The 18,187-nt window shown below is 47.6% G+C and overlaps 1 protein-coding gene across 1 annotated transcript in view; it reads right to left on the bottom strand.

Annotated features, from left to right (window-relative positions):
* Positions 1-18,187, bottom strand: part of ASAP2 (ArfGAP with SH3 domain, ankyrin repeat and PH domain 2) — a 120,294-nt gene that overhangs the window by 92,309 nt on the left and 9,798 nt on the right. The window contains exon 5 of the mRNA XM_040496907.1: positions 1,045-1,190. Coding sequence (XP_040352841.1) covers positions 1,045-1,190 — 146 coding nt within the window. The remainder of the gene's footprint in view (positions 1-1,044; positions 1,191-18,187) is intronic.

Here is an 18,187-nt window from a genome sequence, read left to right as displayed (position 1 = left end):
CCGCTCTGGTCACCCATGACCTTGGGGGAGCGAAACAGGAAAGAGATGCGGGGACCATCCTGGCATACATTCCCCCTGTGGAAGAGACCAGGCGGCAGGTCACAAACACCCTCTCGGGCCATCCACGTGTTCGGGACTCTGTTCCCACAAGGGAAGGCACAGAGCTGCCAAGCCCGAGAAAGAACCCCATTCACCCCGGCTCCCCAGCACCTACCGCAGGCAAGAAGTGCCTGTTCCGTGTTTCCATGTGCTTCAGTGACTTTTTTTAGGCTCTGCATTTGGGAGCATAAAAGGCCTTTAAATATTCATAGCAATTTCTGTGCTTTGATTATAGGTTACCTTGCTGTGTAAGACAGGCCTGAAACATATTTGTTAAATATTGTTAAGTTTAAATGCCTACCATAATTACCAGAAACAGGACTATTCTACATAGTGTAGAAACTTAAAAATTGAAGTCAGAGGCCCTTAAGAAGATGAATGCTTTTATCCATTTTGTCCCACAGCTGTGCATATTTAAAAGGCTGACTTGAATTTAAAAAGCCGTGTGACCATGAAAATTGCAATTCTAAAATGTATTCCAAAGTGACCTAATGTGATGGAAAATACAATTCCTTTAGGTACCACATGAGCTATGAAATTTATTCCTGTTCATCAAACAAACCTTAACTATCCTCTACCGAGCTACCTTTCCATCTAAAGTAACGGCAGGGGCACCTGGGTGGCTCAGTCGCTTGAGCATCTGACTTCGGCTCAGGTCACGATCTCAGGGCTCGTGAGTTTGAGCCCCACGTCGGACTCTGTGCTGACAGCTTGGAGCCTGGAGCCTGCTTTGGATTCTGTGTCCCCATCTCTCTCTGCCCCTCCCCTGCTTACACACACACACACACACACACACACACACACACTCACTCTCTCTCTCTCTCTCTCTCTCTCTCTCAAAAATAAACTTTAAAGACAAATTTTTAAAAAGTAAAATAGAAAAATAAAGCCACGGCAGGCATGTCGCACGTGGCCCACGAGCTGCATGTGTATGTGGACACTTACCAGGTTTTTGAAAAGTGCCGTCAACTCCTTTGTGAACACTGAGAACTTCAGGAATGCACTTCCTAAGTCCGGGTCGTCTCTGCACACACAGTTGCCACCGAACTTCTCCAGAGCCTGGGTGTACTGCTCTTCATTTTCCACGTGAGCTACGGGCAGCAAGGTGAGATGCGTGGTTAATACGGCAACCTCTCCATTCCCGTCCTCAGCAGGCTCTTCTTAGTTGTGAATAAAACTGAACACATCAGCAGGACAAAAACCTGAGACAAGTCAAGGTGCACCAGGAACAGAAATCACTTTGCCGTCCTGACAATGCCCCGTTGTGCTGGCAACGGATCCCAAAGGACAAGCACGATGACAGGGAGGGAAAGCCCCCAGATTATTCCTCAGGTAAAGAAAACCACTGCCAGCCAATGCCAATACCTGGGCCTGAAAATCATGGCAAGCAAGGGGAACATTTGTCTGTGATGGGCCGCCCCTGACCCTGAGCCAGATTCCCATGACCCCTGAATGGTGTGCCCGCCCACCTTACCAGGGAGGCGCTGTGCCCTGGACCCTCAGTGGTGGCCTCAGGGGCTTCTGACACGAGTCTACCAAACAGAAGAGAAAATTAATTTCACTGTTTAAGCCCTTTTTCCTTTTTATTTTTATTTTTTCCTTTAACATTTCAGAAAAGGACTTGAGAGTTCTGGATAAATTAAATGCATTTCTGAGACTATACTCAGCAAACAAGACAGAAAAACACACATATGGGTCCTGAAGAATGTGTGGCAGAGCAGGAAGAGCCCTCAGATCTGGGTTCTAGGCCCATGCCTTCCGTGGCATGGACGGAGCACGTACGTGACTCTGGTGAGTAAATGACCCAATGTCTCAGCCACAGGAAGGTCAGAGATCTGCTGTGCGATACTCACAAGGGTAAGGGGAGAATCAAAGAAGAGTGTGGCTGACATCGGCCCCCACCCAACAGTACTGACTGGTAGTCAGCAACAGCAGATGTCATTCGTATGATGCACAGTTTATGTTTTTCCACTCCTCACGACAACTTTGTAAGACATATGCATTTTTTCTCATCATGGTGAAAAGAAATCGGGACTCAAAGAGATCAAATAAGTTGTCCTGGAAAACAGAGTCAGCAAGTGGCCGAGCCAGAGTTCAAACCAGCTTGTTTGGGGGGGCCCAGGGTTCTGTGCACTGGTGTCTGTGTCACTGATGGAGAAGGCTTGCCTCGCCAAAACCACGTGCCCAAGTTTTTGATTTTTAAAATTCCATTTCAGAGATGGGTCAGTTATACCTCGTAGTTCACTCTAGTTGTGATGCTGGCACATGCGGTTAAGAGCGGAGGGCACTTCCTTTCCAACCGCATGCTCTTTTAGAACTATTTCAAAAGTTGGTGGTCAAGACATGGGCAATTCCAGTGTGGTTTTGGAAGGGATCGACAGCCACAGCAGACGTCTGGTGCTGAGGTCATTCCACTGGGTGGGAGAAAACAGAAATGCAGAGACCTAAGTCGCCCTGGGAGCCAGCGGGGAGCCCCTCAAAATGGTGCCTGTGCCGCTCTAAGTGAACACGCACGGGGCACTCGCCAGGTGAGGGAATTCACCTTCAGTTAATGCCTACCAGGTGGCCTTTAAAGCCTTTGTTCAACTTAACTTGGTAACACTCTGAGGTGTTGACATTATCATCCCTACTACCTTCTGAATGGGGTGGAACTCAGCGGGGTGATACGATTCGCCCAAGGTGGTACGATTGGTAAGAGGTGGAGCAGGGGTCAAATCCACTCTCTGTCCACTCTGTGGGCTGCCTCCCATGGTCAGCCACCTGGGGGAAAGAGGAACCTGCCTTGTCTTCACTGGTCGTCAGCCAACCCGATGCAGGACAGACAGCAAGCCTTCACGCTGCAGCACCAGGAAGAATGACGAGCCTCCTGTCATCCCTGGCTTGGAGCTTCTCAATCGACTGCCTCATACAGGTTATGTCTTAAAACATTCTTTCCCTTACAAATCTTCAAAATACCGTGCTGCTTCCAGCAACCCCAACCGTCATCAATGAAGTGTTTGGTCCATCATGATCACCATGATCTCACACGTCTCAAGTGTTCTGTTCCACTGCAGTCATTATTTCTGATGCTCAAACTGTCCCAACTTAGGTCAGTGGGACCCTCTTCACGCTGATCTCACTGGGTTTTTTATTATTATTATTATTTATTTTTTAATGTTTTTATTTATTTTTGAGACAGAGAGAGAAAGAGCATGAGCAGGGGAGGGGCAGAGAAAGAGAGGGAGACACAGAATCCGAAGCAGGCTCCAGGCTCTGAGCTGTCAGCACAGAGCCCGACGCGGGGCTCAATCTCACAAACTGCGAGATCATGACCTGAGCTGAAGTCGGATGTTCAATCGACTGAGCCACCCAGGCGCCCATCATTGGGGTTTTTAACACAAATTTCTCTCCTTGCAAACAAATTGGTAGCTTCTTGAGAAAGACCGTAGCCCTGTATCTCTCTGTGTCTTCTGAAACAGCAGTGTGGTGCCCCACTGTGAGCACAGTAAACCCTCCATAAATACAGATTAACTGATTGACCCACTGGTCCAGATCGCCCAAAGTTCTGAGATTTTCCTACTAGAGAACAGAAAGTAGTTGAGCGCCTTTATTTTTCTTTTGCCGAAAACAAACTTAAAATAGGAACCCAAAATAAATAGCTTGGGAATAAAGTTTCTGGAAGGAACCCAAACTGGTCTATCAGCTTTTATTTACGAAATTGTGAAAGCTGTTTTTCTAAAAAGAGCTCGCTCTCTTGCCTCCCCCAATGTTCAAATATATCTTAAACTCTGGTTCGTATTAATGATCCAGAGCCCAAAATCCTTCATGTGAGAGGGACTTAGGAAAATGAGGCTCCAAGTCACCGAGACCACGGCAGGACAAGACTCTGTTTCTTTCTCAATTCTAACCCCACAGCCCATCCGTTTCCCACATCCCACTGCCCCGAAGTCACACTTTCCACCAACCCAAGTAAAGGGATGAAATGAGAGAGTCTCACAGAAAAGTCTATTATGAAGCCAGTAAGCACACGTACGTTCTGAATTTAGCAGTGAGGACAGCGTTTTGTTGTGTGCTTTTCAGTTTACTTGGTTCTGTTATTTTCAAAAACCCCGGTACCAAGGAGAAGGCCCCAAGCATACAGTGGAAGCCCAAACAGTTGGACCCTAACAGCAGCCTGTTTATTAACCCTGTGTTATTCCACAAAGGGCCAAGCACAGTGAGGAAGCAAGCCGGGGGCCCAGCACTGCCAAAGGACAGCGGGGGTCCAGAGCCAACTCACCTTCAACCAACCCTTACTTCCACCTCATGTATTTCACTCGTATACCCCCAAGCCTGCAACAGGGGTGGGACCATGTGCTGGGGCGGGACACGACGACGAGGGCGCACGTGGTAGCTGGCATGTGCCTCTAGGGAAGGACACGCTAATCCACGCCGCCGATGGCCCGTGCCGTGCCAGGTGCTGAGGATTCAGAGATGCCAAGAAGCCGACATCTGAACTGGGGCTCCAAGGTCAGGTGGCAATTTCCAAACAGGGAAGAAAGAGGAAGGTAGTCGACCCCAGGGAGCGGCGTGGAGCCTCGTGTGTTCAGAGGCTGTGAACGCTTTCTCAGGTGGAAAGCCCCGGCCTGCACACGGCGCTCAACCCTCAAAACCATCACAGGGCAGCACGGGCCCTCCTCCTCAGGGCCATCCATACCCACCACTAGGTCTTTTCAGTTGAAATGGGCCCTGGCCCAGAAGCCTCTCTTTACAGACAGGAGCGCAAAGCTCAGAGAGGGTGCCGACTTGCTCAAGGTGACACAGCAGATCTGGAGCAGCGTTGGAGCAAGAGCTCAGGTTTCCTGACACCCAGTCCTCCAGCGTTCTCCCATCTGCTCGTCACGCAGCCACCACTCTCGGCTCTAGGCTGACAGAAGTGTCACAGTCCGCCAGCCGAGCACACGTGCCGGTAACCCAAACACCAAGGGCCACAACCAGAGAGCAACGGGGGTGGGCAGGTCACCCTGACTCGGCCCATCCGAGCCCCTGCTCCTGGCCAGACCGCCAGCCACTCCGGTCAACCCCGTCTGACACCACACATCCCAACCACCCATGCAGACAGCTCTGCCAAGGGTGCATTTAGGAAGAGACGTATGTTTCTCTGCAGTGGCGGCTTTACAAAGACATTCCCTGGATTGCATGGCGATTGACAGTCACCCGTGGGCCACAATTTTAATGTCAGGATAATCTGCACATCAAGGACACCATTTCCCCGCACGCGGGCGACCCTACGCCTCGCCTGCTTTCGCATCTGACATGGAGCACGCAGCTCCCGGGAGAACAACTGTTTCCCGACAGGATCAAAGACGGTCCCTGTTTCCGACAGGATCTCTGCCCTGTGACCATCCATCCCGTGGGAGAAAACCGTTTTTAGAGCTTTATTTCCAGAGTCGTCCCAGATGAGAGCCGCTCAGTTCACCATCTGGTAATCTGTATTGACAGCCCACAGCAGTTCTGCCATCCAATAACCCCACTTCAGAAATCTATTCTAAGGAAACAATCCGGGTGACCAAGAGATGTGTGTACAGAAGAATCTGCAGAGAATGAGAACGGAGACCGCCCAGCGCTCCAACAATGTGGAAACGGTTAAAGAACGGTCTCTCCAAAGTGGAGTCCTATGGAGATTTTGAAATCATGGACTAGGAACATGGTCAGGATACGTTTAAAAAAAAAAAAAAAAAAAAAAAAAAGGTAGGATACAAAACTGCACATTTAGTGTCCACTTTGTAAAAAGTTAGAATGTAGAGAAGAGTCTGAAAGGAAAAGGCAACAAAATGCTAAGTGGTGGTAAACACAGCGAGCACTCAACCACCAGCGCGGTCTATGCGACACTGGACCCTTTCCGGGTGGGCGTCTCACGGCCCCGGGAGCATCCGTAGGAGCGGACACGCCCAGCCCGGGGCTGCAGACCAGGAGCACACCCCGCCTGTCACCTGGGGAACGGGACCCGCCCACGACCATGACTTTGTGCTACTGCTTTTCTTCTTTCCTTTTTGATTTTATTTGGAAGTACTCGTTGCACCCAACGTGGGGCTCGAACTCACAACCCTGCGATCAAGAGTCATGTACTCCCCTCACTGAGTCAGCCAGGAGCCCCTGTTCTACTGCTTCTCTGAATTTTCTAAACGAAGCTCATATAATCTTTATAATCCGAAAACAACATCTAGAATAAATAAATTAAACTCAGGTGTCAGCTACAATGGGTAGATTACTCTGGCTCTGTGTGCCTGTGGAGGATATTATATTCTGTCTCCCCACCAGTCTCTCCTGGACAGGCTGACATGATAGAGACAGACCTTGGGACCTGAGTACCTACCCGAATTATCTCTGACAAGACACAGGTGCCTATAACCAAAACCAGTTTGATGAGAACACCCTTCCTACTTTATAACCCCTGAGCCCACGCTCAAGACAAGCCAGACAGGAGGGAAAGATGGCCTCCCTCTTGGAGCCTCATCACTTGCCATCTCTCCAACATACTGTGCTCTTTTCTATTCTCAAAACTCATTTCCTTTAACTCTTTCCTGGGGCGTCCCCGCTGACCTTATGGCAACTACCAGTCCTTACGGAGGTCATCACGGATGTATCTAGTCTGGTTATGTCTAGCACAGGAAGCTCGCGATGGAGTCAATTAAGGTCAAGGTGTGGGCTGGCTACTGAAATATGAAAACTTTAGTCTGAGATCACCGCATACTCTTTGATCCCGCCCTATATTAATGACAAAAAAATGAGAGTTAGAGGTCTGTGTAAAGAACTCCACACAGCCCCCCTGCCTCTATCTAAAACTCCCACTGCTCGCAGAAAAGTGCATTTGGGAGGAAAGGGGGAGGGGGGAAGAACGGAGACCAGTCTACTAGATGAGGTCTTTTTTTTTTATGTTGTCCTTTCTGTCACTTTAGATTACAGGCTCAGAGTACAGAAAACCTCTCAACATGCACTTGTATGTACTCATTCTGTAGCTCCCAAATACGTGCTACCAGTCGAGAACTTTCTGGTTACGATAGGGTAACAACCCAATCACCCTGAAAGCCCATTCTGCAGTGAGCACTAATGAACACTAAAGATTCATGAACCACAGCCCCTGCCTCAAGGAGCAAACCTCTGCAAGAGAGAAAGACTCACACGCCCGTCAGTTCGGTGCAGAGTGCGCAGCTAGAAAGGGAACGACACGGGGGATGCTCGGGGGCCAGGGATGGCCGGAGCCCGGGGAGCATCTGGCGGGGGTCAGAGGAAGGACTGCATCCCAAGTAACAGAGGGTCCCAAAAGGCTGTACAGTGACATGATTAAGACTTGTATTCAAGACCGTCGAATCTGGAAGGGACAAAGACAGATAAACCCTGGTACCTGCCAAGGCACAATGTAGCAGGATGGCGATAAATGTTCAAGAACAGCCCATCGCTGGCGATGCTGCCGGAGGTAGAAACACAGCCCGCGATGAGGAAGAGTCCATTTTCTGGGGCTGGGGATGGAAAAGGCTTCTCAGAGGAGATGAAGCCTAAAGGACTCTTGTGCTTCAGAATCCGGTCCAAGAGATTAAAGCCAAGCAGTCAGCTGCTTGACTCACCCCGGCCTCTCATTATGCAAAGAGCTGCTTCCCATCCCCAGGCTGCTCTACCACCAAAGCAGAGGAGGAGGCAGGAGCTCCGGCCGAGGAGCCCCTTCAGCCTGGCATCCCCAGGGGTCTGGCCCAGAAAGCACGGAGGCAAATCAACGTCTGCTGGCTGTGGACTGTCACTGCTGGAAACGTTACGCCCCCGAACTGCACGGATGCCCTCTGTGGGCAAAGCGGCTTGACCGGCCACACTACACAGCGTGCATGTGGTCACTGCAAAGTCCTCTCAGCCTTCCTCCCCTTGATTCTTGCCTCCTCGTCCCTGAAGGATACAACTCACATTACTTCCAGACGCTCCCCAGAGCCCTCCCGCCCCACTTCTTTGATAGCACAGCCAGCGGACCAGAAGGAAAGACCACTCCTGTGGTGTGGCGAGGTCCCCCAGGGTCTTCATGCCCAGGAACAAGCAGCCTTGAAAAATCAATGGTCTCCAAGCCTCATGTAATAGCTGCCATTTGTGTAGGAAAAATTGTGGATACACATACATACATATATTTACACACACACACACACACACACACACACACACACACAGTCTTTCACCCCTACAACTCTGGGAGATTTTACAGATGAGGAAACAGGTTCGGATACTCTCTGAATAATGCAGTCAATGTTTTACAGTAAGTAAGGCGGAGAATCGGCTCTGTGATGATACCCACATCTGTAAACCGTGAGGGTTTAGCCAGATCAGTGGTTCTTTAATCTTCTGTCGATGATGGACACCAACAAAAATCAGAAAAATGTTTTGATGCAAGGAAAAGGTATCTTCACATAATTTTTCATACACATTTTGGGACACAGACCCCTGTCCGCAGACCCTACCTACGCCAGGTGAGAAAGCCCTAGCCTGGGTGAGCTTTTAAAGTCCCTCCCAAATAGATACTGTGACCCTCGGTATGATTCACGTTAATACTTGGGACTTGAAGTCACAAATCCTAGCGTTCCTTCTGATTAGCTATCCTTCCATGATTAATACATTGATCACTGCTACCAGGATTCCACAATTCCCCACCTAAATTCCAACCGTTATTCTTAACCCGAAGAGAAGAAGCCACAAACCCACAAACATCTCAGAGACCTATAGGAGGACGGCCTCTGAAGGTCTCAGAGTCAATGTCGCCATGGCCCCTACAACCTCCTTAGAAAAGAGGGGCACCACGCCAGTGACCAGCTCACCCAGCCAGCTCCTCTCTCGTGTTTGAGTCAAAGCCCGATCCCATGAAAGCACCCTCTAGAGAGGAACACATAATATCTCACTTCCTCATCCTAGACAACGCCTTCGGATATGCGTTCTCCCTACCCTCCTGAGCCAAGATGCACCAGCACCTTCCAACGTCCTCCTACAATGAGGTTTTCAGCTTGAAGACTCTGAGGTTCCTCTTTAAATGCTGCTCCTACAATTCAGTAATGGGGGTTAACTACCTTTTTGGATTTTTTTTTTTTAAACACACTTCCCCTAAGGTCACTTGACTCACCTTTGAGCTTCTCATGTACTGGGTCACACCAGTTGTGATCAACCAAAACCACCTGGAGGTTTTCCAAAGGATCATAGGGCTCAGCCAGATATCTAGTACATTCCCACTGCATTACTGCTTGCTCCTTCTCCACTGCGGGCCCTCATTCACAGACAGCGGTGCCACGGTCAACAGCAGAGTGGGGGAAGCAGGTCTGGGTTTGAATCTCAGCTGCTCTAATTGCTAGCTGTACAGCCCCGGGGAAATGACTACTCTGCACCTCAGTGACCTCATCTGTAAGTGGAGTTACAGACAGTACCTACGTCACAAAGTTGTCGGGAGGGGTATATTTAAGTAAAGTACTTATTTAGCATAGTGCCTGCCCTACAACAAATACTTCACGAGTGTTGGGTTTTTATTACTGTTATTATGCCTCCACTCTCCAGTTTATGAACATCAATACAGAAGCATTTTCTTTTCTTTATTGTGTGTTATAATCTCCTATTCCTTTTGATCACAGATATGGTATCAGACATTTCGTATCCTGAGTTTTTATAGGCTGGATATTCCATCATCGGTATTTTTCTTTGTGTTGCTACAGAACCGTAATTCCCTCAGGTAGTAGGTCCTAATTCAGTGACAGGAGGCTTTCGGGTTTTCTCTGTGATAAGGCACTACGACAATGCAATGAGCCTTGTTGTGCATCTTCCCGCATCAAGATTTGTATTTTTCTTCATATGAACTGCCAAACTGCTTTTAAAAAACTCCATGCACCAATTTTCAATGCCACAACAAAGGGGAATACCGGTTCCACTGGATTCATGCCAATCACTGGGGATTACCGTGATTTAGTTATTCTCTCATGTAACAGGTGCCAGATATAGGACCTTCCGAATGCACGATGAAATGTCACTTCCCAAACTATTTCACAGATTTCTTTTAAACTGCTCTCTCCTAATTGTATGATATCTATAATAGAGACAATTCTCTGCATTAATCTTAAGCCCTGTATTAATTTCATAGCCATATTCTAATTAGCATCACAAATAACACGGAGAAATACACACACGCACACAAAATTACTAAATTCTCATTTCCTTTTGTATGGGTAAGGGTTTACGGGAAGATCAGCATTTCTTTCTTTGTACTTCTCATTTCAAGGATGTGACAAACTTCTCTAGGACATTCAGATCAAGGGTGAAGAAGAGATTTCCCTCTCTCAGGAAAAAGCCCCACCACGTCTTTAAAATGGAGTCATTCTAGAGAAGGGAAACTGAAAGTCTTCCGTTGCTTCCTTCTTGAGAAAGATGCATTTTTCCACCCACTGATATGTCAAACAGCTAAAAATCCCCGCTCGCTTCAACTTCCCACTGGGGGAGCTGAAAACACCACTGGACTAAAACAGAGCTTGGGAAATTTTAGAATAAGAAAAGTTTTAGAACAAATGTAAACTGGGTGTTTTTAAGAGGTCAGTAGCAGTCTATCATGAGGGGGGAAATTACCATAGACACTGCTTCTCAACAAACATTATATAAGTTATAAAGTTATTAAACCATTATAATAAGCGCTTCTGCAAACCTGTCCGTAAGATATACCAGAAAACACAGCTGGCTGGCCGGTCATCTGTTTTGAAAAATGGGAGTGAAGATAATATGCTTGCTACTGTGTTGTATCTACAGGGACATACTTGATACCCTTGTGGCTCAGTCCAACGTTTAAAGTCGTGTGTGTGAGAGCGTGTGTGTGTGTGAGAGCGTGTGTGTGTATGCACACGTGTGGTACTATTCTCAAAGACCAGCAGCTTCGGCGTCACCTGGGAACTCAGCAGATTGGCAAATTCTCAGGCTCCATCCTGCACCCTATTGAACCAGAAACTCTAAAGGCAGGGCCACCCAGCAACCCGTGTTTTAATAAGACCTCCAGGGGATTCTGGGGCGCTCTGAAGTTTCAGAACCACTACTCTAATGCTCAGGTTGGCAAACTTTCTCCTAAAAAGCCAGAGTAAATATTAAAGGCTTTGCAGGCCAAGAGGCAATATTGAGGTTACAGTGTAGGTCCACGGTGAGACGGTAAGACCCATCCTTAGCTCCCTGGCTGTAAAAACACAGCTGGTGTCTCTAAGGCATCTCCAATCCCCCTTGTACATAAATCTGTATCAATCCTCACACGGCAGAATACACACTCTGCCACCCTCATGCACACTGCTCACATCCAAAACTGTAAGAGGACGGTCTCAGAACTCGCAGCGGAAACACGGTCACATACAAATGGGTATTTATTGGGCACCTGCTCTGGATGTGACAGGCTCTGTGCAAGAACACTCAGGAAGTATATTCACGGCTGCATGCTTATCATGTGCCCGGAACCAGATCTGTCACTTCTCTTGTGTCACCTCGGTTAATCTTTATTAACAGCATTTTAAAATATTAAGATTCCCAGTCTCACATATGAAGAAACTGAGGCTCAGAGCGATTAGGTAATTTTCCTGCCACAGGCTTTTTGAGTGGCACATGAATTTGTTCCAGGCTTCTTAGACTATAACACCCGTGTGCTCTTATCCTAAACCACACTGCCTCCTAGAATTGGTCAGTGACCTCAAGGACCTGCCTTCTAATTGAGAAGCAGAGGTCAACAGACATAGAACTATTAGAGAATAATAAAGAGCAATATTTAAAGGGTAAATAATGCCTGTTTATTAGGTGCTCTTATTTCTGGCTAAACGAGAGTCAAAATGGATTCAACTGCAAGACTCAGAATTCAGAGGTGAGGTGTGGAAGGCAGAATGTCTGCTCCTGCCCCAAAGATGTGCACATCCTAATCCCTGGACCTACTCCAAATCCCTGGACCTATTCCTAATCCCTGGACCTAATTCCTAGATGTCCTGCTGCCTGACAAATGGGAATTGAGGTTGCAAGTGAAATTTATAAGTTGTGAATCAGCTGACTCTGGGCTGGGGAGATTACCCTGGGTCATCGGCGTCGCCCAGTGTGACCACAGGGTCTTTACCTGCGCAAGCGGGAGGCAGAAAACTCAGTATCGGCTGCGGACAAAACTGTGCTGTGTTCTTCCTGCACCTACGCTTGTATCTTGAAGCCCCACCCCCAGCGTGATGGTATGCGGAGGGAGGGCTGTGGGAGATAATGAGGTTTGGATGAGGTCACTGGGGTGGGGCTCTCCCGATGGGCATCCTCGCGTTCCACCACATGAGGACACAGAGCCAAGGCAGCCGTCTGCAAGCCAGGGAGAGAGCCTTCACCACAACCCGGCCGTGCAGACACCATGCTCTCAGGCTTCCGGCCTCTACAACCACGAGACACACAGGTCTGTGGTTTAAGCCACCCAGTGTGGGTGTTCTGTCATGGCAGCCTGTGCAGAATAAGAGTCACAGTGACAGGGTGTGAAAAAGACTCTATCGGCCATTGCTGGCTTTGAAGAGGGAAGGCCACAAACCAAGGAATACAGGCAGCCTCTGAAAGCGGGACAAGGCAAGGAAGCGCCTGTCCCCTGGGCCTCCAGGAAGGAGCTCTGCCAACACCCCCACTTCAGCCCCATGAGACCCATCTCGGACTCGTGACCTCCAGAGCCGTGAGATACGCTTGTCAGTTTCCTGTTCATTTCAAGTTTTTGCCAAAAGCTGTGTATCAGATCACTTTATTCCTGCATCCTCTCAGTTGTTTCCTCCCTTTATATGCTCCTTTCCTTTCCTACCTGGCGAGATCTGGCTTTACGCTCCTTTTTCCAGGATCTTTCTGCGGTCTTTGTCCAGTGTCAGTCTAGCAATAACCACCTCACCAGGGTGAAGGCCACACGGACAGCAGTGACGCTCGCCTTCTCCGACCACCGTGTACACGCTGGGTGCAGGTAACGTACGTCTACCTGTAGAGATGGAGTACTCCGCCAGTTTGCTGACCTTTGTAGTGTCCTCACACTACATCATCCTTGCAGACGGGCACGGCTCGGACACTGTGCTTCTGTCTCAGCTCTTTGGAAAGAGGGGAAGCATCTTCCTGTGAACGCGGGAAGGTGCACTGAAATGCCTTTTACAGTTCTTGGTCCGGTCAGAAGTCACAAAGGGACTGAACTTCATCTTGGCCCCTGGGGCTTCAGCGATGGCCACAAAAGGGAAGAAATAAATTTATCATTTAAGGCACTCCGTGGATGGCAAGTCGTCGTGGCAGCCATGGAAGACTAATACAAGAGAGTAAAGAAGGCCTACGCCGGGTCCAGTGTCGGCTTGATGGAGATGGGTGAGGAAGGGTGGGCAGGTTTTCAACAGGTACCTGGGTCAGGAGGGACCAGAGAATGGGGCCAGATGGCAGACAGCATGCAAAGACAAATACCGTCATGACATGCTGATGAAGCAGGGACAGGTCAACCAGCCCGGAACAGAGACACTGGGGACAGCTGGAGATCAGTTAGAGGTCAGATGGGGCCAATCCATGACCAATCAGGAAAGCAGGCAGGGAAGTCCCAGCCTCAGAGAAATTAAGGAACGCAACACAGGAAAGGTATGTGGCAGGATCAGGCATAAATGGGGAGTTCTTGTTGTTGTTCTTTCAATCACACATGAAATGAGTGGTCTTCCTCAGCAAGCAGTTGCCTTAGGACATTAAGCACTCCAAGGATCTGGAACTGGGAACCACCTGCCCCCAGAGGCAGAAAGAGTGCACACTCACAATGCTCCTAAGCGACCGTGGTCGCCCACGGCTAATCCCATCCAGAATGCGCCCCACTGATCTCTGATGTCTACTGCTATCCTTACTCACACCCCTCTACCAAAAATATTCAAGAGAATGTATTACTAAAAGCAGTTCTAGAGAAGAGTTTTCCAAAATGCTGTGAACAGTGTCAGCAGCATCACAGGAAAAGGCATAGGGTTTCCTCAGGTGACTTTTTTGAAGCAGGACAACACTGCCCTGAAATAAAGACTTCAGGATCAGTACTCTGACTTCAAAATAATTCAGACTCATGGCCTTATAATAACTCAAGCTTGGCATGATCTATTAGATGGGTAAAAAAGATCACAGAAATAGGAGGTCCCCCAAGGTCAGGCTAACAGCCTGCTGTGTGGCACCTCTGGAAGGACACAGGTTGGGTGCCCAGAGCACAATGTTAAAATTCCAGAACCAACTTCTCAACGTGCTCACGCCTCAGTTTCCTCTAATAAAGTGGCAAAATGTCACTTCAAGCAGACAGAAGAGAATGTGCAAAGGGAAGAAGGCACAAATACTGGCATGCTGGGGGAAACTCAAGTTATTACAAAGACAGGCACAGAGAAGGGACCCCTGGACAGGTGGTCTGGGGCCAGGGGGGCCGGGGGGGGTAGGGGCTCGGTCTGCATCTGGTGTTCTGCTGTGCTTAACTAAGTGGAGGCTTATGTTGGATTGAGGAAGGGAGTCAGTGGCAATTTCATAAGCAAACAAATCTGGAAAAGGTTAGGACATCTCCTCTCACAATCCACATTAGCATGTTAAAATCTTCAGCTAGTCCTGCCGGAGTAGACACCTGCTTACCTGTGCTTTTACCCCAATTTCCCTAAGATTCTAGAGCCCATGAAGGCCTCCCTCATCTCTCCCGGGCTCTGGAACTCCCCTTCACAAACATCAAAGTGGATAATGTGAAAACACCACAGAGTTCTGAGCAGAGAAGTGGCATCACTAGGCTCTGTTTTTTTTTTTTTTTAACTTTTGTTTTTAATGTTTATTCATTTTTGAGAGAGAGAGAGAGACTGAGCGTGAATGGGGGAAGAGCAGATAGACAGGGAGACACAGAATCCGAAGAGGCTCCAGGCTCTGAGCTATCAGCACCAAGCCTGACACGGGGCTCGAACTCACAGACCGTGAGATCATGACCTGAGCCGAAGTCGGACACTTAACTGACTGAGCCACCCAGAGGCCCCCACTAGGCTCTATTTTAGAAAATGACTCTGGGGCAGGTAAAGGAAGGGGGTTTGTGGCCCACGCTCAACAACAGAGGTGAGAAAGGCAGATGAGACATGAGTGTTACTAAATTCATACAGTCTTGCTTCCTGACACCAATGTGTTTACGCCTCCTCCCTCTATGCTTGTTGAAAGCTACAAGGCACAGCACTGGGCCAGCCTATGGGGACACACATGTCCTTCTCAGGACTGGTGGCAGTCATGTGGCCAACGTCTGCACGAGAAGCGCAGTGCTCCATTTTTATTTCTGATCAGAACAGCCTTCTCGACATATGACTTTAAAATCACTTTTGAACCTGATCAGATTATAAAATACCTTTTTTGAACTAGCCTTAAATCATAAACTCAAAAGCCCAAGGGAGCGCAGTAAAAAAGCAAAAACTCTCTTGAGATACTGTTTGAAATCTGTTGTTTGTCAACAGAGCTAAGCAACCATCTTTGAGCGATTTCTTGAAATCCTGAAGACAGTCGGTCAGCGTGCCAGACCCACTGAGGACATGTGGCTGCCTCCAAGCAGAGCGGCCTACCGAACACAGTCCTGTGTTCTTGGAACAAGTGAAGTTCCACGGAGCATCCTGGGAAGACGCTGAGCCCTCTGAACTCAGACTGCTCGTTCATAAAATGAGAACAGTTTGTAAAGACTAGCATAATGTATAGAAAGCACAAGGTTTGTAGGAAGCGTTCCAAAACATACAAATGATCATCATTCCTCCCTGTTCCCCGACTTTATCCAGGGAGAGTTAAAGGCAGGTGACCAGTTTGGATAGTCAAACATTTGTTTCAGTAAAGCTCGGTGTGGAGTTAAGTGAAGAGTTTTAGGCTCTTTGTTATTTCCTTTTAAATAGAAAATAATTTCCTACGTATGTTTACTTCCAGTTACATGTTAGCCAATGATAATTCGAATTCCACTTCTTTCTTGCATAAAATCAGCAGTTGTCAGGTAATCAATCAATGTTTATGCAAAGGCAAGCAAAAGATGGTGGCTTGTGTTTTTGCTTTGTTTTTTATACACCGCAGAGGACTCAAGCACATCTAGATGAGGCTTTCCACTGTGGCAATGATGACCCTCTGGGCCAGCTAATTCATTGTTGGGAACTGTCCTGTGCACTGTAGGACCTTCAGCAGCATCCCTGGCCTCTACCGTAAGGTGCCAACAGCACGCGCACAAGGCCCCCACACGTGCGCACACGCACCTCTCAGGTGTTCATACCAAACGGGGGGTGCAAGACCACCCTGGCTGAGAACCACTGATCTGCATCCTAACCCAACTGGATTATCTCAGAGCCAAGGAAACCAGGGCTACAAAGTGCTAAGCGAGCTGCCCCAGGGCACAACAGCGAGGGCCACAAAGTCCAGGTCCAAAAAGCTTTCGAATTCAGTCAGGACAAGCTCAGTCACAAACCACTTAAGTCCCTCCCACCTCTTCTTTGCTTTCTTGAATTTCTTTCACATCCATTTGGAATTTAGCCATAAACAACTTAATACCTGTCTAATCATTTTAACATCAATACATTACAATATATGAAATATGGAAAGTGAAAGGAGGAAAAATATCTATAAAGTCAAAATACTAAAGCAATCATTTTTTAGCAAATTTCCCCCAAATCTTTTTTATATATATACATGCACAGGGACATATGTACATACATACATACCATATACACTGTAGGTACACATACATGTGTGTATAATCTGTTTCCCTTAGAATTTCAGTGGACTCTCTCAATCTGAGATCTTAAATCTTTCTTTAGTTCTGAGAATTTTTCAGCTATTACTTTTTCAAAAATTTCCCTTTTTATTTTTTTTCATTATTTATTTTTGAAAGAGAGAGAGAGAGAGAGAGAACGTGCACACACAAGTAGGGAAGGGGTAGAGAGAGAGGAGGACAGAGGATCTGAAGCAGGCTCTGAGCTGCCAGCACAGAGCCCAAAGGGGGGCCGGAACCCACAAATCACAAGATCACGACCTGAGCCAAAGTCAGATGCCCAACCACTGAGCCACCCAGGTGCCCCCACTTTTCCATTTTCTCCTCCCTCTTCTGGAAGTCCTTTTGGGTGGATGCTGATAGTGACCCCTCTGAATCTATTTCCTGTGGCTCCTGAGTTTTACTTTACAGTGTCCATCCCTCAAGCTCATGTTCTGACAACAGGGGGCCTCACAGACCACCCTCCCCCTTTCCTATGTGTACAGCCTGCTAAATATTTAGCAGATTTTAGTTTTTATTTCAACAATTACATGTTTTTCTACTTCCAAGCCTTCCGCTGGTTCTTTTTCACTAGTACCTTTTCTGTTTCGGTAACTTAATAACTTCCTTTGCCTTTCTAAGGGTGTTAATCATATACTCTTATTTTATTTTATTTTATTTTATTTTATTTTTTTAATTTTTTTTTATTTATATATGAAATTTATTGTCAAATTGGTTTCCATACAACACCCAGTGCTCATCCCAAAAGGTGCCCCTCCTCAATACCCATCACCCACCCTCTCCTCCCTCCCACCCCCCATCAACCCTCAGTTTGCTCTCAGTTCTCAACAGTCTCTTATGCTTTGGCTCTCTCCCACTCTAACCTCTTTTTTTTTTTTTTCCTTCCCCTCCCCCATGGGTTCCTGTTAAGTTTCTCAGGATCCACATAAGAGTGAAACCATATGGTATCTGTCTTTCTCTGTATGGCTTATTTCACTTAGCATCACACTCTCCAGTTCCATCCACGTTGCTACAAAAGGCCATATTTCATTTTTTCTCATTGCCACGTAGTATTCCATTGTGTATATAAACCACAATTTCTTTATCCATTCATCAGTTGATGGACATTTAGGCTCTTTCCATAATTTGGCTATTGTTGAGAGTGCTGCTATGAACATTGGGGTACAAGTGCCCCTATGCATCAGTACTCCTGTGTCCTTTGGATAAATTCCTAGCAGTGCTATTGCTGGGTCATAGGGTAGGTCTATTTTTAATTTTCTGAGGAACCTCCACACTGCTTTCCAGAGCGGCTGCACCAATTTGCATTCCCACCAACAGTGCAAGAGGGTTCCCGTTTCTCCACATCCTCTCCAGCATCTA

The sequence above is a fragment of the Herpailurus yagouaroundi genome, unplaced genomic scaffold, assembly GCF_014898765.1.
Source record: "Herpailurus yagouaroundi ecotype Mexico unplaced genomic scaffold, PumYag 188, whole genome shotgun sequence".
In the NCBI taxonomy this organism is placed as follows: Eukaryota; Metazoa; Chordata; class Mammalia; order Carnivora; family Felidae; genus Herpailurus; species Herpailurus yagouaroundi.
The sequence above is the reverse complement of the archived record's forward strand: the minus strand, read 5'-3'. Positions and strand labels throughout refer to the sequence as shown.